Source organism: Cyclospora cayetanensis, unplaced genomic scaffold (assembly GCF_002999335.1).
Source record: "Cyclospora cayetanensis isolate NF1_C8 unplaced genomic scaffold, CcayRef3 CcayRef3_contig_58, whole genome shotgun sequence".
NCBI classification, from domain to species: domain Eukaryota; phylum Apicomplexa; class Conoidasida; order Eucoccidiorida; family Eimeriidae; genus Cyclospora; species Cyclospora cayetanensis.
In genome coordinates, this window is record NW_020312568.1 from 64,546 (window position 1) to 89,849 (window position 25,304).

Sequence of the window (25,304 nt, forward strand, 5' to 3'; positions counted from 1 at the left end):
GCAGCAGCAGCAACATACGCAGCTTTACTAACCAGCAGACGTTTGCATTGGCGACTGCATGGCTCTTGCAGCAGCAGGATGCGTAAGACCACATGAAGGATCAACGAGAAGCAGCCGCCGTTGCAGCCGTTCAGCGACGGCAGGATTGCGCATGAGCCCTTTCCAGTTGCGCTGTTGGAGAGATTCTTGCTCTTGCTGCTGGAGGAGAGGCTGCTGCAAGTTATCTTCTCTCGCGATCCCCTTGGCAGCGCGTTCGCCTTTTGAAGCCTCCTTAGAGGCACCGGCAATGAGGCTCCCAAGCAGTCCTTTGTCGGCAGCAGCAGCTGCTGCCGAGTCGTCCCCTTGGGGGGGTGTCTGCGTGTTTCCGACTGTTTTGCGCGTGGAGGCGTCGGTACTTGCAAGATCCGGTGTACGTACAGCTGGCTGTTGTGCTGTCTTTGGAGCCTCAGGCGCTGCTCCCGAGGACCTTAACGGTGCGACTCCCCAAGTCTTGCATAACCAATTGCGAGAGGCGGCACATGCAGGAGCAGCTGCGGCAGAGGGGGCGGCTGTTGTTGCTGCAGCTGCAGCTGTTGCCAGACGCGAGACGCCTCCCCCCTCTGCTTCGACCTGCTTGGACTGCAGCTGCTGCTGCTGCTTGCGCTGCAGCTGCTGCTCCTGCTGCTGCTGCTGCTGCTGCTGCAGGAGCACTTTCGCAGCCTCCGCAGGTGTCACGGGAGGCGCTTTGCTCGTCGAGCTTAGCGGCTGCGGCAAATACGCAAACGGCGATTTGCCGTTGATTCCTGCTAGAGACTGCGAAAGCAGGAAGGGCTGCTGCTGCTGCTGCTGCTGCTGCTGCATGCCCGCAGCGGCAGGCAGAAGCGTAAACGGAGAAGGCGCTCGTACAGTGCGGAGCTCCCCGTGCAGCAGAGGGAGGCCGTATGAAGGCAGTTCTACATAAAGGAATCCACCAAACGGCACGCCTGCTGATGATGATAATGATGATAATGCTGATGATGATGATGATGCTGATGATGATAATGCTGATGATGATAATGCTGATGATGATAATGCTGATGATGATAATGCTGATGATAATGCTGATGCTGATGATGATGATAATGCTGATGCTGATGATGATGATAATGCTGATGCTGATGATGATGATGATGATGCTGATGCTGATGATAATGATGATGATGATAATGCTGATGCTGATGATGATGATGCTGATGATGATGATAATGATGATGATGATAATGATGATGATGATGATAATGATAATGATGATGATGCTGCTGGTGGTGCTGCTGACATTCCACGCACCCTCTGCTCCAAGCTAGCTTCGTAATCCGCCTGCGCAATCTGCTGCAGCAGCAGCAGCTGCTGCTGCAGCTGCTGCTGCAGCTGCTGCTGCACTGCTGCGTCGACAGGCTCTGCCACTGGAGGGATCGCACCGCTCTGCTGCAAGTCTAGCAAGCGGCAGCAGCGCACTGCTGCTGCTTCGAGTTCAACTCTTTGCAGCAAAGACTGCTGTTGCAAAGACTGCTGCTTCTGCTGCAAAGACTGCTCTCCAGATACGGATACTACGTCGGTATTGCAGCAAAGCAGCGCAAAAAGAGAATCTTCTGCGACGTGCAGTAATTTCCCAGCGGCAGTTTGTGCGGCTCGCGCTGTACTTGCAGGTGTGCTTTGCAGCCTCTGCAAGGAAAGAGGAAGCATAGCCTCGCCAAATGCCTGCAAGGCTTGCTTTCCCTCTTCGAGCTGCGCGGTGACTTCCGTTTTCTCGCTGAGGAGGAGTGGCAGCAGGGGCACGTGCTGCTGCACGAGGTGTATAGGCAGCAGGCGCCTCCCTTGACGCATGCATGCAGCAGCGTCGTGCAGGGGCAGTACAGACACACCAAAGAGCCTCCAGCTATCACCTTCTGCTGCTGCTGCATGCATCCTCGCTGCTACACCCTCTGTGGACAGGCTGCTGTCAAAGGCATACACCGCAAACACAAGCGTTCCGTTCAGCGGCAACGTCGATACGCGAGCGGGCAGCCGCAGCAGCTGCTGGATAGACACCCAATTGATGCTGCGTTGGCTGTCTGTACAGTAGGAGCAGCAGCAGCTGCTGCTGCTACTCCTTTCGCCGTTGCTCTCATGAGCGCTTCTGTTGGATGCCTCGCTGCCAGCAGCCTTCTCTGAGGCTTCCTCGAACGCTGGATCTCGATCATTCTGCTTTCTTGACGAGAGTAGAGGCTTTGCTTCCAGTGGTAGTGAGGATCGATCTCTGCCGTCTTGGTGGTCTTCTGCCGATGCTTCCGCTGTTGCTTCGCGCGTCAAATTTTTTTGTTGTGACGATCCGCGAGCAGCGATAGTAGTAGCAGTAATAGCAGCAGCAGTAGCAGTAGCAGGAGTGTTAGTAGTAGTATCAGTAGCAGTAACAGCAGTATCAGTAGCAGTAACAGCAGTAGCAGTATCAGTAGCAGTAACAGCAGTAGCAGTATCAGTAGCAGTAACAGCAGTAGCAGTATCAGTAGCAGTAACAGCAGTATCAGTAGCAGTAATAGCACTTGTAGTATCAGTAGCAGTAACAGCAGTATCAGTAGCAGTAATAGCACTTGTAGTATCAGTAGCAGTAACAGCAGTATCAGTAGCAGTAATAGCACTTGTAGTATCAGTAGCAGTAACAGCAGTAGCAGTATCAGTATCAGTAATAGCAGTTGTAGTAGCAGTAGAAGTAGCGCAAGGAGGCATGCCGATGAGGCTGTGAAGACATGGTCGTGGCCAGACGTTAATAAGCTTCGCTCCCTCCGCAGATGATGCTGCTTCAAATTTATCTCCAAGGATATTTTTAAAATCCGCTACTGCTGCTGCATGCACGTCCTGCTGCATGTGCGGCAGAAAAAGACAGGGGGGAGCAACTCGGATGCCATCTACAAAGAGAGCCGCCGTAACAAAAAAGGAAGTCTGATACGCATCAGAAGATGTCGAGCAGCAATTGCAGCTGCAGCCGTCACAGCCATGGCCTTGTTGCTGCTCTTTGTGTTGCTGTTGCTGCTGCTGCTGCTGCTCTTTGTGTTGCTGCTGCTGCTGCTGCTGCTCTTTGTGTTGCTGTTGGTGCTGCTCTTTGTGTTGCTGTTGTTGCTTGAGCGAAGGCACTGCTATGAGACCTCCAACATTGACCGCTACAAATGTGTCTGCATCTCCCTTGAGCAGAATAGGTGCACGGCAAGTGCTCGTGCTGCTCAAGAGTCTTGTGTTGTTGCTGCTGCTGCTGCCTGCTAACAGCTTGCTGCTGCTGCCGTGCGAAAGGGGAGGCTCACCTGCGCGTGCAGCCGAGTCTTCTGCCGAGGCAGCAGACGCAACTGCATGTGGGGTAGTAAGCTGCCGCAGTTCTCTGTGTGTCTGCTGCCCCCCTGGCTTTGTAGAGGCTGCTTGCTGTGCAGCTTTTGCAGCGGCAGCAGACGGCGCCTCTGACACCCCAGACATTTCACAGAAGCTCTCTGTGTCTGTCTTCTGGGCAGTTTCTGCGTTGCGAAGGCCTCTTCCCTCACTTTCCCCGCCTCCCTCCGGGTGTCTTTGCAGCAGAAAGAAGGCAAAAAGAGTCTTCGGAAAACACACCGAGAGAGAGAGATGAACGCCAGGAATGCTCACTCTTCTTCGCGCGCGGCACAGCTAGCAGAGACGTCCAGTGCTGCCGCCGCCGCTCTGCATCAAGCTCAAGGCTGCCGATGCGTGGTCGGCAAGGATGACTCTATCCTTGATGCACATGATGGCGGTGGCATGCACGGTGTCTGAGCCCTCCCAAAGGCGCAATGACACTGTGGAATATGCGCACTGACGCAAATAGGAGGGAAAGACCGTGCTGTGTTGCCATGTGCCAGTTGCTGCTGTCTGCTACGTGCTGATGTTGCTGCTGATTCATGCCACGTGGGGTTGCTGCTGCTGTTTTATCATGCCACCTAGTGCTGCTACTGCTGGTGTTTGATTATGCCGCTCAGTGCTGCTGCTGCTGCCGTTTTATTATGCCGCTTAGGGCTACTGCTGCTGCCGTCTAACACTTGAGCATGCATCTTGAACTGCTGGCTGCGAGCAACAATAACGTGGCGCTAATCGTCAAGAAACACGTGGTACAGGTAAACTGAAATGCGAATACTTCCAAAATGCAAGTGGAAGCGGATTTCGTACATATTCTCCTTCAGTGTTGCTAGCGGCTGCTGCCGCCACTCGGGGTGCTCTCCAAGGGGTCCATCGGTCAGCCTGCGAGTTTGCACTCCGGCATGCGCCTACTGCACATCCATCTTCCAGAATCAGGAGGTTTCCCATGTACTCGTTCGCGTCTTGTAATCCGTATGAGGGGCGTTCGAAAGGCTTTCTCCGATGGCGAGTCGTTCATGCATGCCGCAGCCGCGGCTGCGGCATGCAAGAACGTTGCCAGAGTAGACACGAACGGCCCATATGGGCTCCATTTCGACATGGCACTGCGCGTCTACTGCGTGCAGACACCCCCGTGCATGCGTTATGCGTTCCGCTGTATTCGTGCTGGCATGCCACTGGCGGTGCTCTTCAACCAGGGGGCATGCAGAACTAGAGCCGCGCATCCCGTGAAACGCGCACGTAGATCATCTGTCACCTGCTCGCTGGCTCTTCAGTCGGGCGGCTCTCTAGCTGACTGTTAGCAAATCCTGCACAGAATTGCGCTTCCCTCAGAAAAGCCCAAACGGTTGCTTTTGCGCCTCCGCCACAGAGTCTCTACGCGCCACGAACACAGCGGATGTAGCAGGCTCCATGCCACATTTCGGCGTTTTGCACGACACAATTTATTTTGAGCTGCGCATCGGTGCAGAACTGGACAGCCCGGTTTCTGTCATACACCTTGATTCTTTACCGCAGAGTCCTCATCGCTCGATACGCGAAGAGAGACGCAACGGTGTTCGCTTGTGCGCCGAAGAGGTTGCTACGTGCAGCTGAGTATGAGGCTTCGGAATGCTCTGCGTGAGCAGCAACGCGCACCCTAGCTGTCTCTCTGCCTTCATTCCGGAGCTTCACGGGATGCAGGCGGGGAAGAGAGCGCGTTTCATGGCGTTCTGTATAGTTTCCGTAGAATTTAGAGTAACGAATACTCTCCTACGGCCACCATAGCTAAATGGCTACACGCATGCAGAGTCAAAGCGAATAAGGAAGGGGGGCCTAGCCTCCTGCATCCCACGACTCTGAGCGTAACCCTCTCTAGCTAGCTGCAGCGTTCTTTTCACGCCTATCTCGTGTCGCAGGGAGGTGGCAAGCGTATAAAGCACGCCGAAAAGCCTGCCTGCTACGTCTGGACCATGGGAAATCGGGTACACCCTTAGCTGTGCTGACAGGGAGGAGATTTTTGCATGAAGGATCGATCCCCCGAGTTACAGTGCTCGGAGGAAAAACGGCACTCCCATGACGCCATTCGACAGGCCAAGGGAGACACGGCCTCAAAGGGTGTTCACGCAGGAACCGCCCTCTTTTTTTCATGATAAAGTCGGCTTTTCATGTATGCCCGTCTGTTTTTGCGTCCTGCCTTTCGTATGCACACGCAGCCTGCGCGTGCGCGTGCGCTTGCGCTTGCGCATTAAGCAGTAAGGACGGCTACACTGTGCCGCTTAGACCCTCCTGTCGTGGTTTTTGCCGCTTTGAAATCCAATCCTCTCATGCGCCGCCGCATGAAACGCGCGAAATTCACGGAATGCAGCTGTCCGTGACCATGCGGGGGCGAAGATCTAACTGTTTCCCGTGCAGCGTTGAGAATGCTAGGCTCCTGCAAGAGAGGAAAACAGTGCGCACTTTATGACTCCGCCGGAGTTGGGTGTTGCGAAGCAGATTTGGTCGCACAGGGAAGAGCTTATTCCAACCCTTTTGATGTACAGGATCTTTTGTTGGAATGCCTCTGTTGTGCTTATCACCATGGGGGTCGCCTGCCTGCCACCCTTCCCACTTCCCCCCTCCCCCCGTCGTTCCCCCTTCCCTGAATGCCTCATCAGTGTTCTGCCAACATTAGCGGCTTGAAACTGGGCAGCTTGCTTCCGCGCTTTTTAAACACCCACTGGCCCTACAGGTACCGCATACGTGGCAGCGTTGCATGCAGCACGGTGCAAGCGGCACAGGCGCCTAGAAGTGCAACTGCAGGAGGTATGCGATTATGTTCGCAAAGGGGAGGGGAAGGTGGGAGGGGGCGTTGCGGAGGAAGGTTACTATGCGAGGCAGGAGTTTGCTTTCCATGAGGGGCCAACTCTCTTCGTGTTCGGTTCGGCGTGTGTCGCAAGGCACCGTGGCTAGCGTGTGTTATGTTTCAACCTGGTGCGTAAGGCGCATGTTCTCGCGCTGCCGAGCTAGCAGTCTGCATGATCTTCTAACTCGTCGTGTAGGCAGCAATGCTGGTAGAGGTACGCCTTGAAGGCTGTTGCCAACAGCGAACACGACTGCCCTTTCTCCGCCCTTCCCCCCGGATTCCGATGGCTGTATCTTGAAGGTATCTTGGAGCTATTATGCTTTTCTTAATCATTCATGAAAGCAATGCTTTGTTGAGTGTAATCCAGCGGCAGTGTTCCTTTTGCCGAGGGGCCTGCTTCCAGTGTCGATCGGTTTTAGAGTGTATATGTGCATACTCGAGCTTCAAGGCAATGTTATTCGTGCTCGAAGTGACTTAATTCTGCAGTATTACGTGCGCTGCATGCGGGAAAAACCGACAGAAAGGATCGCCGATGTGTTACTCGTTGGCAGTCAAGCGGCTAGGCCACGTGCCCTCGCTCTCGTGCAGCAGCGACAGCGTCAAGGCACCAGTGCCGAAGCATCGAAACTCACACATCACTTTGATTTCCGCAGGTACTGTTCCTACTGTAAGTCTTTTCCCCTCCTTTTTCTTCTCTTTCAAAGATGTTGCCTTACTACTGCTCGCCGTATAATGCAGAGAAGCGAAGGTTCAACGAGGAGCAGGTGCTCGCTGCCGAGGCGAAGGATGGGCAGATGCTCCCGATGCCTCCTGCCTACAGAGACATGGGTGAGCTTAGGTGCCCTAAATCTTGAGGCTTTTAGTCTCTTTTTGCAATGAAAACTCGATGAAGCAAGCGGCCTAGGAGTATGTGCAGAGATGTTCGCCAGTAGGCGCTGGTACTCCCTCTATCCTGCAGCTAGTTCCGGAGTTGTTCTCTTCAGCCGCCGTTAGAAATTGCAGTTCGCCTTCGAGGCAGTGACTGTGAACAGTCAAAGCGAGTGACAGTGCAGACGCGCCTTGGCAGGCCGAAAGCTGCCGCAGAAAACGCAGTCGAGCCATACATCTTCTCTTTCTCGCCGTGTCGCCAGGTGTAGCAGGCTCAGCACTGTGCATGCACGAGCAGCGCTCCCTCCGCTCCTTTCACGCCTTTCTTTCCGCGTCAGGAGGCGCTATTGCGGCTATTGCCTCCTAGCGGACCCTGTCGTGTGTAGCCAACTCCCTTCAGCAGCGTGGCATGCCCTGTCGCGTGCAGTGTATCACCCACCCCCGAGAGCGCTTGCGCTTCTGTCAACGGATGCATGAGACGCCTTGCTGCCGCACGCCACACTGCGTCAAGCGCGTGTGTTGCCGCTGCTGTGATGTGCGCTGCTCTGTGCAGAATTAATTCTGTTCCCCGAGGGCAGCTTGAAAGACTCCAATGGTAATGTTGTTTCTCAAAGAAACCTGATCGGCAAGTCAGTCGGCCTGTACTTCGCAGATGGAGACAGCCCAAAGTGCTCCAGCTTCCTTCCCTTCCTTTTGCAGGTAGCAACGCGCGCTCGAGCTGTATGCACACTTGATCCCCTCGATTCGAAGACACACGTATTTCACACACACTTATTGGCACGCCCCTATGCGCACATGTACGACAGACTCCTAGGGGGAGGCACATGCCTTTTTCAAAACAAAAGACGGGGGGAACGGGGAGAAGGGAAAATATGTTGCTCAGGGCAGAAAAGCTTGTTTCAGGAATTCGCGCTGCATCATGCCTTGCTGCCCTTGCGCCATCAGTTCTACCGCACAGTCAACGAAGGAGGATCTCACCAAAAGATTGAGGTTATCTTTGTTTCTGCTGATCGAGATGAGAAGGCGTATCTGGATCACGTAAAGCACATGCCTTGGCTAGTCGTCGACTACAACGACCCCCTAAGAACAATCTTGCTCAGGCACTTCAGAGTAAGCGAAATTGCTGGGAAAAAGAGGCCTCTCAGCGGTGGCGGTGCTTCTGCACCTGCATGCTTTGCGCCGTTTACAGAGAGAAATAAATTACTTTTCATCACGCAAGAGAAGTACAATCCCCCCCGCTTGCATGCCACTCATCTGAAAACGGGGGGGGGGGCAAATGGGGCTGTTGCGCGGGGGACTAGGAATAGAGGATGAGCGCACACGACATGCAAACACACATACATATGCGCATAAACACACATACATGTATGCATTAACACACATACATATATGCATAGACACACATACATGTATGCATAAACACACATACATATATTCATAAACACACATACATATACGCATAAACACACATACATATATGCATAAACACACATACATATATGCATAAACACACATACATATATTCATAAACACACATACATGTTTGCATTAACAGACATACATGTATGCATAAACACACATACATGTATGCATAAACACACATACATATATTCATAAACACACATACATATATGCATAGACACACATACATGTATGCATAAACACACATACCTATATTCATAAACACACATACATATATTCATAAACACACATACATATATTCATAAACACCCATACATATATGCATAAACACACATACATATATGCATAAACACACATACATATATGCATAAACACACATACATATATGCATAGACACACATACATTTATGCATAAACACACATACATATATGCATAATAACACATACCTATATTCATAAACACACATACATATATGCATAAACACACATACATATATGCATAAACACACATACATATACGCATAAACACACATACATATATGCATAGACACACATACATGTATGCATAAACACACATGCATGTATGCATAAACACACATCTGTACAAGCAGCTACGCACGAGTGTCTGCTAATGCCTCTAAGGAGGTGGCTGGACAGCACGGTGTGTATATCTCCCTTTTGTGCGCTTCCGTGAAGCTTTTCTGACAGGGTGCCTCCTTGTTATGTGTGCATGCAGGTTGAGAAAGAGTCGAACATCCCCTCAAAAAGCCAAGGTCCTTCCGCAGGAATTCCTGCGTTGGTGATCGTTGGAGCTGACGGCATGAACGCCCAGTTTTTGCAAGTTTGTGGTGGCAGAGACGAAGGAGAGAGAGCCCTCCTTAGGTCAGCGTCGCTTCGCGAAACACGCATGTGCCTGAAGCACCGCAACTTGCACTGTTATTGCTAGCTGGGAGTCTTAGCAGGGGTATACTCGAGCTACTACACCCCATTTAGCGCCACAGGCAGTGTCTTTTCTAGGGAAGGACAAATGGCAGCAGCGGGTGGGAGGTAGGTATTGGCTGCGGGGGGGGGGAGAAGGAGAGAGAGAAAAGAGAGAAAGAAAGAGATTGGTTGGAAAGCAGGGAAAGTGGGGGATGCCGAAGAGCTGCTGGCCATCTCTGGGAATTGTCTGACTGCAAGCAACGGGGAAGACGGGGGTAGGGGGAGGGGGTTGCCTATTTCAGATGCTTCGCTGCTGCCATTGACGGCGAAAACACTGCGAAAGGCAGCATCGGAGCATCTGTAATAGGCTCCTTGAGAATATCTTTGCTCACAGATATATGGGATAAAAAGTGAGGCCTGTAACCAGGTCGTGTTACTGGGCACAGAAGCAGCTGATCAGCAGCAGCACGCTGTGCGCAAGTTATCCGGGGTGTGTTTCGCCTAGTTGCTTCTTCTGCTGCAGATGGGACTGGCGTAACACCAAGTTTGGCGCAGACCGCTTCCTTGTACGTCGTGATGGCTAGCTGGCGTGAACAGGAGAAGCCGCAGCAGGAGGCGTCCATAGCCGTCATGTCATGCACGACTGGGAAAACAAGGGGTAGGAGGATGGTGTGCATACACTAGAAAGCCCACGCTGATGGTGGCCCTTGTTGCCTAGACGTAGCTGAGTCTTCCCCTCCGTAAATATACAATATATATATATATATATATATATATATATATATATATATATATATATATATATATATATTGTATATACATACCTGTATGCGTAAGAATAGGAATGTACATACACACATACGTACAGGTACATATACATACCTACGTGTACATACACCCCGTGCCATGGACGGCCGGAGGGCGTTTGTCTACGCCACGCTGTAGCGCAGCCACTGCCGTCACGCAAGACAGGCGGTGCCTGCCATCATTGCGCTGCAACGGAAGCGTGCGCAGGAGCGTTGCCGTCGTGTGTGCTCTTCTCTCGACAAAGGGCGAAGTCGAGAGCTTTCAGGAGTTTTCGTCGGTTCTAGGTTTTTTGTAGCAAAGCGAAACTTTCTCCGAGAGAGAGGGGCCAGAGGGCAGTCCTGCAGCCAAGGTAGCGAGCTGCCGTGAAAATAATAGCCTACGAGCTAGGTTCTGTTCGGGCATGCTTCGCAGTGAGTTGAGCAAAGACTAAAGAGGGTAAGTGATCATGCGCTAACACCAAAATAGAGAGCAGACACCCCCCCCTATTGCCAAACTAGAGCGGCACCGCGCCTACATATTATTAGCAGACACCATGCGCAGGGGAGCGAAATAGAAGGCGGCAGGACAGACAGGAAAGCACACTCATATATATACATATATATATATATAAAATCTACATCTTTACACCTCTAAAAATGTGTGACAAGAACAGCGGAGGCATCCGTCCGTACACGCCTAAGACGCGCTCTAACAAAGGTGCCCAAAGGAAGCACTCTTTCATGGTATTCTTTTATCTACAAAGTGCATGGGGCCAGGAAGTTGGCGGGGGTGGAGACGGGGGAAAATGCCGAACGGCTAGGAACTGCCAAGAAAACATAGGTTCATACGCAAGCACGTATAGCAGTGCCGCATGATGATGGGGACTACCCTATGAGCATGCTGCGCGCTGCAAACTGCGCGAGCACAGAGGGATAGCTAGCCTGCACAGCCATGGCGTCGCTAGCTAGCTACCCCGTCCTCCGCCTTTGCCTTTTGCTCCAACAGAGTCGTCCACGTGCAGCACCCTCGCAGACACGCCGTAGGAGGGGCAGCTACAGCAGAACCTCTAGAAGCTGCTCAGACCGACGTTTCTGTATCCTATACCAACGCACGAGGCAACGATCTGAGGTGCCCAAGAGAGATCTAAGGAGTCTGCTGTATTTGAAGGGCCGTTCTTCATACTCCCGTCCTCCTCGTCATCAGACTCTTGCTCCTGATGCTCCTCCTGAACCTCTTCTTGCTGAGCCTTTTCAGTGAACGTGAATGCTACACCAAAAAAGTCTCGTAGAAGCCTCAAGAAACCAACAGAAGCTGGCACTAATCGAGAGAGCAGCACCTGCACGTGCATACACCCGCCCAAAGTACAGACACCCGCATACCTGTATACACTGGTATCTAGACATACATATATATATATTTATGGTTGTCTAATTAATTGTGTATATATATTTATAGATATTGTATGCATATTTACATACACACAAATTCATAGAGCGATGCTAATCTGCTGCATGCATCCCGGTATTGGTCCCACTAAAGGGCAGCGTGCAGTGTATGTACAACGCTCTGCAATGAAGACACGGAAACAAGACAAGTCCTTCGCCTCGCGTCTCTCACGCATGCAAGGCTGCAGTATTGGAAGACGCCTCTCGCTCACCTGGGAAGGCGCATGATCAGCAGCTAAGGCAGCGAAAAGCAGTGCAAGTTTCTGAGCTCTTGGAGGCACTCTCCCTCCGAGCATCTGCTGCAGCAGCAAAAGCCGAGAGACGCGGATGCCTAGCTGCTCCTCAGCTGTCGTTATGCCTCCTGCATTTGCTGCTGCTCCTCCTTTGGTGGCTTTTGCCTCGGCCTCTAGCAGCACTTGCAATTTTCTGTTGCTCGTTGCACGCGATGCCGCTGCAGCAGCATCCTTCGCCTCTGTAGCTGAATCCAGGAGGATCGCGTCGCTTGCAGCTCTGCAGCCTCCCTTAAGATCCTCCGCAACCAGCACCAGCCCTACGGAAGCAACCTTGCTGCTCCGAAGCAGCTGTTTCTGCTCCTGCAGCAGCTGCTGCAGCTGCTGCTGCTGCTGCGCACTTGCTGCCCCTGCAGCAGCAGACACCGCGGCAGTGGTTAGCGCCTTCGATCCACGCGCGGGGGGAGCAGAGGCATCTTCCACGTAGATCCAGACATCAGGCAGCAAGGCATTCAAGACACTGCGTGCAGCGGCAACGGTCCGCCTTGGAAAGGCTGCAGAGACACCCGAAGAAAAAGCAACTCCCCGAATTCTCTTCACAGGAGGCGCTCGATCGCTCACAAGGCTGAGAGGCTGCATTGGTCCCCTTGCTACATGTGGTCCCTTGAAGGAGACAACACCAAAGGGAGCACCTGGAACGCCTCGACAATGCACCTTGATTTCAGGAGGAGAGGCTTTTGCAGCCGCTGCTACCTCCCCCCCCGCGAGCTGCAGCAAGCTCTGCAGCAAGGGAAGCTGCTGCAGACGCACCAAGTCGACGGAGGCGTCGGAAGCTGCCGCATCCGTCAGTCCCCGCAGCAGCACAGACATCCTGAATTTGCAGAAGGGAGCCAGCATGAGCAACGGCTCCAAATAATAGCTGATTCCACGACTCGCGTGGCAATTGTGTGTCACTGGAGCAGCAGCAGCAGCTGCTGCTGCTGCTGATTGCCCTACTGCCGTGTTACCACCCGCTGCAGCGGCGCATACCCCCATCAACACCCCCGGCCGAAAACGCAGCGAGGTGCCCGTCGGGTGTATGTACACCTCCGATCCCGCAGAAACCTTGCAAAGCAACCGAATAAAACTTGCCTCGTACTGCTGCAAGCCTGGAAGAGCGTCAGCCGCAGTAGCAACAGCAGCAGAAGGTTTCTCCCGAATATGCCGAATCCTTACTTCCCTCCCAGAGAGGAGCGATAAACATAGGCGCTCCCTTAAAAACATTTGGCCTTCGTATTCCAGAGTTGCAGGAACTGCGGATGCCCCCTCCGCAGGCTTCCCCGCGCGTGTCATTGCTGCAGATATTTCCAAAGGATCGCTACCACAAAAAACAAGACGCAGGATAGTGCTTCCGGCCCGTAAGGCCCCTCCTCCTCCTCCTGTTATGGCTGTTGATTCAGGTTTGGCGGAGTGAGCAGGTGGTGGTAGTGTCTTTGTTGGCAAGGATGTAGAGAGAGAAAGAGAGGGAGAGAGGGCGTTGTTTTGCAGCTCTCCGTGGAGGGCAGGAGGAGCTAAAGATATGGCCTCTTGCATGCGCTTTGCAATATTGCAGTCCGTGCGGGAAGGGCCGGAATGGCGGCAGGCGTTGCTGTTGCAACGGCAGCCCTTGCGATGGCTAAGTCTTGAATGAAAGCAGCGCCTGCGTCTGGAGCAGCGATGACGGCTGCAGTGCAGACTGCGCCACCAGTCTTCCTCGTAGACGTTCGACTGGTCCAGCGGTGAGCAGCAGTGGGCAGCCGAGAGGAGATGCGCAGAAGAAGAAGGCCGCAACAGACCCTCATGAAAGACTTGCACTCCACCCGGGGGTGGTGGTCATACACTGCAAGCGCAGCTGCACCGAAGGCGGCATGCGCGCGAAAGCGCACTGCATTCAAACCTCCTCCGAAGTGCAAAGGCCTTTGTATTCCTGTTCAAAACGTCGGAAGAAAGGCGCGCAAAGCGTAGTTCTGCCAGCTACCACCCGTGTCGCCTGTCTGCTCGCGTCTGCTGCGGGGCAGTACAGTAGCAGCAGCGGCAACAGCAGCAGCCCTTCAACAAAACACCCCAGGAGGCCTCCTGCTTGCCTTCTGCGATGAATATCGACTCCTCAACACTTCTCGCGAAGAATTTGTCATGATTGCGTCCTTTTTATTCTCGGGAGGGGTCTCTCGCCGTTCCTCGCATGAGCGCGTCTTGCCTCGATTCAGAAGTCGTCTCCCCGGACCGCCATCGCCAGAGTCGAAAGGGCGGCTTGCGCTCACTTTTCGACAGTTTCTGCTGCAGGAAGCGAAACAGGTGGAGAAGCGTGCAGAATTCGCGTTGGAATTCAGAAGGTTCAGTCCTGCCGTCGGGCAGGCTGCCCCCGCTGCCGCTCAACGGCGCTTCTGGCGGGAGTCTTGCAGCCTCTGTAGAGAGAACTTTCGACGGCTGGAATAGGGTTCTTCCCTGAATTCTCTCACTCCTTCTCTCCTCGCTTTCAGCCCCTCTCTGTCTCCACCAGCAGGCAGCGGAAATGGTGAAAGCCTACTTGAACTACAAGCATGCTGCTTCTTTCGGCCTGACGGCAACGCCTTCCGCGAACCTCGTCCTCTTGCCTGGCGTAGGACCCTCCTTCAGCAGCTGTAGCGGCGACTTAGTGTGGTGCTGCTGCGGCAGCGAAGCTGTCTTGTGGCATACGCAGCAACGCCAGCAGTTGCTGCGTCTGCAGCCCCCCCCTGTGATGCTCCCAGATGGCGAACTCGAGGTGTACAGACAGGCCGCCACGGTGGTGGCTCCTGCAGCTGTAGCCGCAGCCGTTGCCGTTGGCTACAGCGATGGCAGCATTCGCGTATGGTCATTAAATACCTCCGCTGCAGCGACTGCTGCACTCGAGGGAAAGCAACATCTCCTGCTCTCAACTGCCTCCCCCTCGCTCGTCTTGCATGGGCATCGCGGTTCTGTTTCTGCGCTTCAGTGGGCAGTCAGCAGCAGCACCACTATCCGCAGTCTCAGCAGCACGAGCAGCACGCACATTAGCGAAGACTTACTCGTGTCGGGAGGGGTCGATGGTGATGTCATTGTATGGGATGCTCTCGGAGGAATAGGTCGCTGCCGTTTGCGTGGTCATACGCAGCCAGTGACAGCTCTACTCCCGCTGCATGCAACGCTAGCTCTGGAAGCAGCTGCAAAGGAAGAGGCAGATGCAGAAGAAGACGCAATCGCAGCAACTGCGACTGCAGCAACTGCAGCACGAGACGGAGAAACGCAGCAACACGCAGCACCCGGCAAACAGAGAAACAACAAGCGAAAGGCACATAGCCACGTCAGCCAAAACAGCAGTGATGCATGCAACACTACAAACAGCAGCGTACTGCTTTTGAGCGGCTCTAAAGACGGTCTCCTCAAGATCTGGGATGTAGATCTCCAGCTATGTCTTCACACGGAAGTTGGTGCAGCAGAAGCAGGAGAAGTGTGGACGCTCGCTGTTAATCCATGCCAAGTAAATGCACAAAGTGCTGCTCTTGCTGCTGCTCCTTTTGCAAGCACTGCTTTTGGTTGCCACTTGTTGCTGTTGCTTGTGTTGCTGTTGTTGGTGTTGATGCTGCTAGTGTTGATGCTGCTAGTGTTGCTGCTGCTAGTGTTGCTGCTGCTAGTGTTGCTGCTGCTAATGTTGCTGCTGCTAGTGTTGCTGTTGCTGCTGCTAGTGTTGATGCTGCTAGTGTTGCTGCTGCTAGTGTTGATGCTGCTAGTGTTGATGCTGCTAGTGTTGATGCTGCTAGTGTTGCTGCTGCTAGTGTTGCTGCTGCTAGTGTTGCTGCTGCTAGTGTTGCTGCAGTTGTTGGGCATCTTACGAATGTTGCTGGGGGTGTTGTGCGTGAGTAGCTGCTAGTGTTTCTGCACCACGTGGTGCATGGCTCAAAGGGAAGCTCACGGATTTCTCATGTGGTGCTGCCTCGAAAGTTTTCGTTGCTTTGCATGTACTCTCAACTGAGATATTTGTGCCGACGAGATATCTTTTCTTCATAGTACAGGGCTAAAGAGAGCGCTTCACGGCTTCGAGTGGTGGCTGTATATATATCTATGTATCTATGTCTTTGTCTGTATGTATGTACGTGTGTATATATGTGTGTTTGTATGTATATTTGTGTTTGTCTGTATGTATCTTTGTGTATGTGTCTGTATGTATATGTGTATGTATGTGTGTTTGTCTGTATGCATATTTGTGTTTGTCTGTCTATGTGCATGTGTATGTGTGTATGTATCTATGTGTTTGTGTGTATGTGTATGTGTCTGTCTGTCTATGAGCATCCGTTTGTATATATATCCGTGTATGTATCTATGTGTATATATCCGTGTGTGTATCTATGTGTATATATCCGTGTATGTATCTATGTGTATATATCCGTGTGTGTATCTATGTGTATATATCCGTGTATGTATCTATGTGTATATATCCGTGTATGAATCTATGTGTAGGCATGTGTATATATGCGTGTGTGTTTGGGTGTGTATGTGTGCGTCTTTGCAGACGCGTTTGTTTGTTGGTGGAGGTGATCACAAGATTCGTGTATTTGCTCTACACCTTGGGCTGCATGCAGCGGCAGCGTCAAATGCGTCTGCCTCAGAGGCAGCAGCAGCGCAGATTACAAGGGCAGTGACAAGGTATTTGGGAAGTGTCTCTCCGAATCGCAGCAGCAAAAAGCAACGCGTGCGTTGGCTGCAGTTTGTAGCAACTGAGGAGGAGTCTCTCTCGCCAGCGGCAGCAGCAGCAGCAGCAGGAGAGGGGGTGAGCTCGCCTGTACGGACAGGAGGTTTGCTGCTCTGTTGCAGCGGAGGATCACGCATCGTGGATTTTTACCGCTGTCTGAATGCAGAAGAGCAGAAGCGGCAGCAGCTGAAGCGTGAGCGTCGTGCTCAGCAGCGCCTCAAGAAGAAGCAGCAGCAGGAGGAAGAAGAAAAGGGTCAGCAGCAGCACGATCAGCAGCAGCACGATCAGCAGTTTTCTGAGATGCTGTATGTGGGTTCGCTGCATGCATCGGCTGTCGTCAAGGGATTTAACGCGCGTGGCATTCGCACCAGAGCCAGCAGCAACAGCAGTGCAGCAGATCTCCGCCGTACAAGCAGTCTGTGCGTTCGAATTTGCATGAACCTCAACAACAACACGCTGGAAGTGTGGAAGGCGGATCCTCTACTCCTCCGCAAATATCGCGTAAACTTAACCCTTTACGCCCTAAGCAAACGCACACATAGAAAAAAGCAGCGGCAAAGGAGTCTCTGCATACCAAGAATTTGGCGCTTACGCACCTGCATATATTCATATTTATGCATGTATACCTATTACACGTGCTGCTGCAAGTTTGCGCTTGAGAGATTTATCTGTGCATGCATATGTACATGTCCGCATATGTAGACAAACATGCATTCATGTGCTTCGGCTTGCACACACAGACACATACACACAGAGACACGCAGACATAGACACACAGACGCATACACACAGAGACACGCAGACATAGACACACATACAGACACACAGAGACACGCAGACATAGACACACATACAGACACACAGAGACACGCAGACATAGACACACATACAGACACATACACACAGAGACACGCAGACATAGACACACATACAGACACACAGAGACACACATACATAGACACACATACAGACACACAGAGACACGCAGACATAGACACACATACAGACACACAGAGACACGAAGACAAGTCGGTGGATGCGTCACACGAAAACGTGCGCACTCAGGCAAACGGGGAGGACGCGTTTGAGCATCTTACAAGATTTTCTTCGGGAGGGCATGCAGGGCAGTTACGGAGTCTCTGCACTTCTCATGATGATGGATACATCCTCTCAGCTGCAGACGAGGTATGACACTCGCGTCTGCAGTCATGCGCGTGCTGCTGCTACTCTTGGTGCTGCAACTTACGAGGCGCTTTTGCAAGCAAAGCGCTGTATCGGCTAGCCAGGCAGCTTGGCTAGCCGATAAGGTGTTTGGGTGTGATTGTATGGGTAGGGGTATGTGTCTACGTAATTGTATTTGCATGTGTGTGTGTGTATGTATGTATATATGTATGTACATATGTGTATGTATATCTATATGTGTGCATACGTGTGTATCTGCGTGCGTGTCTATGTGTTTGTATCTTAGGTCTATTTGCATGTGTATCTGCACAAGTTTGTATGCATGTGCTTGTATGTGTATGTACATGTGTGTGTATATGTATGTGTGGCCATGTGTTTGTATGCCAACAGGCATGACTCTACTTGACAGTTAATATGTTAGCCGCTCGCGGCTTAGCAAGACTTTTGTGTGTATGTGTCTGTGTGTCTGTGTGTGTATGTGTGCTGGGGTTATTATGCTTTAGGGAGCAAAAGTTTGGAGTGCGTCTTCATCAACAGTGCGCTGTGTCAAGACACTTCCGTGTGAAGAGCCTCAGTGCGGCTTTGTCATGGCGGGTGAGAAGCATCGCGTTTATTCGTAGAAAAGTGAAAAAAATTTGGAGGCTTTCTCGGCAGGTGCAGCGTATTTGCGAGAATGCCGTGTTTTCAAGTGACGCCCCTTGTGAAGCATACACATACAAGCGCATGCACACAAACGTGTGCAGATACACATCACCTCTAAACACATGCAGACACACATATACACATAAATACACATAGACACGCATGCGAATACACATATACACATAAATACACATAGACACGCATGTAGATACACACATACACATACAAACACACAAATACGCACATGTGCCCACCCATACACATACGTGAAAACGCATGCAAATGGATTTACACATACACATACTTATACACATACATGAAAACGCATGCAAATGGATTTACACATACACATACTTATACACATACGTGAAAACGCATGCAAATGGATTTACACATACACATACTTATACAGATGCATTAAAGCACATGCAAATGGATATACACATACACATACTTATACACATAAGTGAAAACGCATGCAAATGGATTTACACATACACATACACATACGTGAAAACGCATGCAAATGGATTTACACATACACATACTTATACAGATGCATTAAAGCACGTGCAAATGGATTTACACATGCACATACGCATACACATGCATGAAAACGCATGCAAATGGATTTACACATACACATACGTATACACACACCATGACGCCTCCCAACACCGTATGACGCCCAACTTTTGGGAAAGGGGGGTCTGCCTGCCGCATTTGAAATTTTGCGTGTGTGGTGTCTCTATGTAGGAAATGAGCATATCGTTCTCGGATGCAGAAGCGGCGAGTTGCTTCTCTTCGATCTTGGCTCGAACGAATTGTTGCAGCGCACAGCGGCGCATGCAGGAGCTGTCAACGCCCTAGCAGAGCACCCTAAACACACAGGGTAAATCCATCGCGAAAGGTTCATGATGAATTTGAACGCATGCAATTTGTCAACAGCGGGGATCTCTGAGCCTCTCGCATCACAAAGCAGCAGCGACAGCAGGAGGACGAGCCGCCGCAGATCGCGAGAAAGAGAAAGGGAGAGATAGAGATAGAGAGAGATAGATGGAGATAGGTAGAGCTGGAAAGAAGGAGAACGCGAGAGAGCTAGAAAGAGAGAGCTGTAGACAGAGAGACCGCAGCAAGCGGTTTCGAGTGTACAGACTGGACTGTGGCGCTGCCTGGCTGCAGTTTCTCAGGGGTGACGTGTGTGGAGGTAGTGTTTGCAGTGGTGGTGTTTGCAGTGGTGGTGGTTGCAGTGGTGGTGGTGGTAAGGGAAGGGTTGGGGGGGTTGTGGGAGGAGGGCTGCAGCGATTCTTTTCATGGGGTTGTTTTTTGGTGCGCGTGGTGATGCTGTCGGGCGTTCAGGTTTGCATCTGCCTCTAGCGACAAGACTGTGAAGCTCTTTGCATTTTACATCTCCGACGAGCTGTCTGAGGCGCATGAAAAGAAGAAGAAAAAGGCGGGAGGAGGATTCTCCCCAAAAGATCAGCATCAGCAGATATCGCTTCGCTGCGAGGGTTCCTTCAACGTTCCTGATGAGGCGCTGGATGTCGCGTTTCATCCAGTAGGCAACCTTCTGATTGTGGCGCTCATCGACCACACGATTCTTGTGCTGCATGCAGACACAGGTGAGGGCAGTCGCCGAAGCTAGAGAAGCGGCGTGGGTGGTCTTGTTGCGACGCGCATGCAGACGCTGGAAGCTTGCGGAGCTGCTACCCCCGCCACACGGAATGTGCGTGGGGAGAACTAACGCGCGCTGTCGTGGATGCTCGAGTGATTTTTGCAGCCATTGAGGCTTTTTTTGCTCCTGCTGCTTCTGTTACAGGTCGCATTCGGCTGTCGCTCTATGGCCATAAGCTGCCAGTAACGAGCGTTGCGGTGTCTTCCTCGGGAGCCTTGTTGGCTTCAGGCTCCGTTGACAAATCTCTGAAGATCTGGGGATTGGATTTTGGCGATATTCGCAAAAGCTTCCGCGCGCATGAGGAGACAGTCACAAAGGTGGATCTGCAGCTCCTTTGTTAGACCCCACCAGGCGTGGACGGGGGGAGGAGACAGGCAGGCAGGGAAGGGGGGGGCAGGCATGCTGGATTTTGCATTTATTTCCAGGGGGCGCATGGCGAGTTTCTCGCACTCGAAATCAGGGGAGCTTGTAGTCGCCGCAAAGCAGAAAGCCACACACACATATACATACATGCATACATACACACATACACACTCACGGAAAGAGAGACGCCTGCTCTGCCGCAGTCGTCGTTGCAACAGCAGGCATAACAGCAGCCCATGCATTAGCAGAAGCATTGGCATAAGCAGAAGCATTGGCATAAGCAGAAGCATTGGCATGAGCAGAAGCATTGGCATAAGCAGAAGCCTTGGCATAAGCATGAGTAGCACCAGTAGCTTGAGTAGCGGCTTTTTTGTGACGGCAAAGAGGATGCTGCGTAGCCTTGTATATGCTTCTAGGGGTTCGTTTTGCAGCTTGACGTAAGCGCTGGCAAGGGTTGGTTGTCTTCGGCGACTTCGTGTTTTGTGCGCAGGTTGCATTCTTGCCATTAACGCACTATGTCTTGACGGCTGGGTTGGACGGCTTCATCAAGCAGTGGGATGCAGACCGTCACTTGCTGGTGAAGGTGTACGCATGCGGAGTTTCCGCTAGAGGGGGCTGCCTGGGAGGTGCTGCCCTCTCTGCTCTTTGTCTTTCTGCAGACGGAGACTTTTTCTGCTGCAGCGATAGCAGCAGACAGCTCCATCTTTGGCGCCGTACTGACGAGCAGGTGTTTGCGGAAGAGCAGCAAGAGCGGCGCTTGCTGCAGCAGCAGCAGCGGGAGGCAGAAGGTCTTGAAGAAGCAGCCGCGACTACAGCGGCGGCTGTTACTGCAGTTGCTCCTACAGTCATCATGGAGCGCCCTACCAAACTAACGGATGAGGCTTTAAAAACTGCAGACAAGCTTATCGAGGTTCGCATCGCATTAGAACGCCCCCTTGGATTGCGCCTTTTGGGAGGCTAGAGACATTAGGCTCTGCTGTTCAACGCCGTGGCACGCATGGGATGAAACTGCTCGGGAGAAGGGGGAAAGGGGACTTGCGTTTTGCTCATGGCGAAGGGGCGGCGAATTCTGTGTTTCCGCCGCTGCACTAGCTCTGCGGCAAATGCAGCAAGGGTGGCTGGTCAATCTGCGTGCCTGACTGCCTGCTGTTGCCTTTGTATGTATGTACTTTCGTGTCTGTAGATGCGTGTATTCATGCATTTGTGTTTCTGTATATGTATGTATTTGTGTATTGTGTGTCTGTATACGTGTGTATTCATGTGCTTGGGTGTAGGTATGTATGAGTGCATGTATTGGTGTGTATCCATGTATGTGTATATGTATGTATACATTTTAATGTATACATGTAAATGTATACATGTAAATGTATATATGTAAATGTATATGTGTAAATGTATATATGCAAACGTATGTGTGTGAATGTAGGTATCAGTGTATATATATATACTTATAGCTCTCTGTAGATGTGTGCAAGTGTGTTCGTGTCTGTGCGCATTGGCCTTTCAGGCGCTGCAAGTGGCACGACAGCAACGCGAAGAGGATGCCGAGTTTGCGACTGCATTTTTCCGCTGGGTATCTGCGTTGCCACGTGATGGTTGCAGATCTTCATTTGAAGCAGATCCTTTGCCGATGCCTCCGGCAGCTCGTCCGGAGTTGCTGGGCTGTTCGGCTCATGAGCACCTGTTGCGGTGTATATACAGCATAAGAGCGGCAGATGCAGGCGAAGTGTTGCTCGCACTCCCGTTGGACTATGCGCTGGAGGTGTGGAGCTGCTGCAGAGTTGTTGCATGCAGCTGCGGGGTGATGGCGTGGGAAGTGTATGAGCAGCAGGCTAGAACGGGAATTTTCTGAGATTTTTTCATGCAGGCGGATGCGTTTCGCTGTGGTACGACTCTCTGAATGCATTTGGCTCTGGTGAGACTCTCATCACGGTGCCTTCCCTGCTGCCTCTCCTGTTTGGTGCGCATGCGGTGCTGCTGCTGCAGCTGCTGCAGTTTCTGACAGAACTCTTGGAAACGGAGGCTGCGAGGCTTTTTAAAGACAGCGACGCTGCACAGAGCAAGGAGCGACGTCTGCAACCTCTTGAGCACCAATGCATGCTACCAGGTCCAACAGAGGTTGCTGTGCGCTTGGCTCTGCAGCTCGTGCAGCTGCACTTCCGGTAAATCCCAAAAGCGCGAAAACGGAGGGACCCCCTACGGCGACTGTTTTTCTGCCTGCGCGTTTTGTGCGATTGCCTTTGCTCCCCGTCCGTTCAATGCTACTTCAAGGGGAGGGGGAGGGGGGAGGCGGGCTGCAAGAAAGTGGCTGTGAAACTTTGTGTGTATGAATGTGTGTGCTGTGTGTATGAATGCGTATGCTGTGTGTATGAATGTGTATGCTGTGTGTATGAATGTGTGTGCTGTGTGTCTGTGTATGATTGCAAAAGCCTGTTCATCGTATGCGACAAGCATCGCAGTCTCATACAGAGGCTGAGGGCTGTTATTCGCCCGCTGCTGCAGTACCAACGCGTGAGCCGTTTTTTCCTGTTGCGGCTGCCTGCTGTTCTCCCTTCCTATTCCCTGCCTTGCTGCATGATTATTTTTTCCTCCCTGCCCCTTTGTGGGCAGCTTTCCAGTGGCAGGCGGCGTGGGGTAGCAGCAGCCTCGCCTGTTGCTGAGATAAAATTCTGCTTCTTTGCTGCTTCTGTTTTTTTCTGCCCGCAGGACGCTTTGCGTTTCAATTCCGCAGCACTCGGCGTCCTGCTGCGATGCGTTTCCAGTAGCAGCAGCGAGGCACTCCACCAGCTGCGAGATCAGGTGTCCATACACCTGCCGCCGACTAAGAAGAAGAGACGCGGCGGTCCGGCTAGCGGCCTTACAGGGCTTTAAAAAAGGGCTCTTGCCACGCAGGCATATAAATGCATTAAAACAAACTCATACTCACACACGCACACTCATGATCGTACGCATTCATACACCCGAGGGAGGCATCGGTGCGCACTGCGCACATCTCGTCGCAGTGTCAGCACTGAGGTGTCGTCGGTCCGAGATCTCGGCTTACGTTCATCGATACAAACAAACAGACGGCAATGCCGCCTCGGATGCGGCTGCTCGTGGAAAGCAATTATATGTTGTCTGTGTCGGGGGTCAAACCTTTACTTGACAATGATACACTCTCTCGTCTGCTGGTGTTTCCCTGAGCAACTGCTCTCTCTCTCTTCTCAAATGCCGCCACACGACTCGGTGGTTAACCATACCCCGCAGCCGCGTGAATGGGAGGCTACGCCAATTCAGCAACAGCAACAGGAGCTGTAGCGGCAGTGCTGCTGCTGGTCTCTAGCTGTGGCAGGGAAATTAACTTGGGGGTTCTGCCCGGCGTTGCTTGTGCATAGAGATAGCGAGATAGAGAAAACTTAAAGAGTCAACCTAGGAGCCTCCCGCACTTGTATAGCTTTATGTGCATCCTCGGGTGTACGCGTCGTCGTTTGTGTCTTCGCAACACGTAAAAGCAGTAGCAGCACTTCATGCTGCGATGGTGTCTGCTCGCTGCGCTTTGTGCTGCTAGACGGCAGCTCCAGCCAGGCACCTTACAAAAGCGCACTAAAATAAACATTCGTATCTACAAACAGCCAACAAGGGAAGACACGAACGAGCACATACACTCACATACACACACACACCGAAACGCGGTGGTGCAATGCCAGATGTACCCCCCCTAAAACCACCACAAGCAAGCGCTCTTCTATCTGCAACAGCACTAGAAATAGGGGGAAATATGGTTTGCCGCGGCTCTGTGCGCGTCTACAAATCGCTGTTTCATGACAGCATTTCCCAAAGATTAGGATGAGGCCCTTCCTCAAAATCACTCTATCGAAAAATCTCTCAAAGATAGGTCGACTAGGCTTTTCTTATCAGCTGCACTGCACTTGAGGTATCTACAGATAGCTGTGCGCGGCGAGTACAGCCCCTGGGCAAGCAGATGCGCTTTAATTGAGGTGTGCATGCACGACACAAGGAAGCAGACGGCTGCCGCTTTCAGCAGCACAGCTCTGCTTAGAAAAGAGACAGCAGACATGAGTGCAACATCGCATCTGCATTTACAATGCGCCAGCACACGACGTGGCGTCCTGTATGCAGCACTCCCTGCACGATCCTGCCTTCTATCATCTTTCTCCCTCTACTACGCCTCTCGCGCTGTGCAACGGCAATCCTTTGGGCGAAAAAAAGAGAAAATGACATTAAAAAACACCCCCTCAATACACACATCTGCTGCTGCACACACCCACGCAGATCACACTGGGAAAGCTGCCCCCTTCCCCACCGCGCGGCATTTTTTCCACCCCTTCTTTCCTTCGCATGCGCACCTGACGCAAGGACGGCAGTCAATCATCGACTGCTGGGGAAAGACGAGCCTTTCATTGAGATGCAGGCTTCTTTTTGAGCTCAGCAAGGGCAGCTGGCAGAAGCAGCAAACCGCTAAAGACAGCAAAAACGCAGAGCATCCCAAACAGCACATCCCACCCATACGCCTCAGATATTGCTGCCGTGAGGTTACCCTGCAAGACACACACACACACAGACAGACATTGACAGGAGCAGGCAAGAGCTGGCAGCTACTGCGAATTTCAAAGCAGCAGAATCAGCAGCAGCACTGCAGCCACGAGTGACTCGCGTCGATTTGGAGCATGGCTCTCAGGAGGAGGCAGCCACAGGGAAGGAGAAGGGGTATACATATATATAATATATGTAATATATATACACACAAACATATCTATGTACACCTATTTATATCTATATATATAATATATATATATATAAAATATATATATATATATATATACATCTATATGTAGATATACATCTATATATAGATTGATACATATATAGATATACATCTATGTATAGACATATACCTATA

General features: G+C 51.8%; 3 protein-coding genes across 3 annotated transcripts; 2 read left to right on the top strand and 1 right to left on the bottom strand.

Annotated features, from left to right (window-relative positions):
- The first annotated feature begins 6,870 nt into the window (after positions 1-6,870).
- Positions 6,871-9,960, top strand: LOC34618135 (probable nucleoredoxin 1-1). The gene is made up of 5 exons (XM_026335040.1): positions 6,871-6,994; positions 7,587-7,658; positions 7,992-8,143; positions 9,192-9,337; positions 9,900-9,960. The coding sequence occupies exons 1-5, from the start codon at positions 6,871-6,873 to the stop codon at positions 9,958-9,960; spliced, it is 555 nt and encodes a 184-aa protein (XP_026190825.1).
- A 1,268-nt stretch (positions 9,961-11,228) lies between these two features.
- Positions 11,229-13,657, bottom strand: LOC34618136 (probable RNA 3'-terminal phosphate cyclase-like protein). The gene is made up of 3 exons (XM_026335050.1): positions 13,412-13,657; positions 11,820-13,307; positions 11,229-11,498 (listed from the first exon to the last, which is right to left on the bottom strand). The coding sequence occupies exons 1-3, from the start codon at positions 13,655-13,657 to the stop codon at positions 11,229-11,231; spliced, it is 2,004 nt and encodes a 667-aa protein (XP_026190835.1).
- A 710-nt stretch (positions 13,658-14,367) lies between these two features.
- Positions 14,368-23,275, top strand: LOC34618137 (WD repeat-containing protein 3 homolog). Its single transcript, XM_026335051.1, has 12 exons — positions 14,368-15,333; positions 16,363-17,043; positions 17,608-17,727; positions 18,228-18,318; positions 19,123-19,258; positions 19,726-19,988; positions 20,186-20,358; positions 20,895-21,314; positions 21,912-22,166; positions 22,391-22,566; positions 22,834-22,915; positions 23,111-23,275. Exons 1-12 carry the CDS (start codon positions 14,368-14,370, stop codon positions 23,273-23,275), a joined length of 3,528 nt encoding a protein of 1,175 aa, XP_026190836.1.
- Positions 23,276-25,304: the final 2,029 nt, after the last annotated feature.

Bases quoted from the DNA above. Each gene is read 5' to 3' on its own strand.
- LOC34618135 (XM_026335040.1), top strand. From the start codon at position 6,871: ATGTTGCCTTACTACTGCTCGCCGTATAATGCAGAGAAGCGAAGGTTC. The intron at 6,995-7,586 runs GTGAGCTTAGGT...TGCTCTGTGCAG, and splicing joins TCCTGCCTACAGAGACATGG to AATTAATTCTGTTCCCCGAG. The intron at 9,338-9,899 runs GTCAGCGTCGCT...CTTCTGCTGCAG, and splicing joins GGAGAGAGAGCCCTCCTTAG to ATGGGACTGGCGTAACACCA.
- LOC34618137 (XM_026335051.1), top strand. From the start codon at position 14,368: ATGGTGAAAGCCTACTTGAACTACAAGCATGCTGCTTCTTTCGGCCTG. The intron at 19,989-20,185 runs GTGAGGGCAGTC...CTTCTGTTACAG, and splicing joins TGTGCTGCATGCAGACACAG to GTCGCATTCGGCTGTCGCTC. The intron at 21,315-21,911 runs GTTCGCATCGCA...TTGGCCTTTCAG, and splicing joins CTGCAGACAAGCTTATCGAG to GCGCTGCAAGTGGCACGACA.
- LOC34618136 (XM_026335050.1), bottom strand. From the start codon at position 13,657: ATGAGGGTCTGTTGCGGCCTTCTTCTTCTGCGCATCTCCTCTCGGCTG. The intron at 13,308-13,411 runs GCATGCAAGAGG...TTGCCAACAAAG, and splicing joins GGACTGCAATATTGCAAAGC to ACACTACCACCACCTGCTCA. The intron at 11,499-11,819 runs GTGAGCGAGAGG...ATGCACGTGCAG, and splicing joins CTGATCATGCGCCTTCCCAG to GTGCTGCTCTCTCGATTAGT.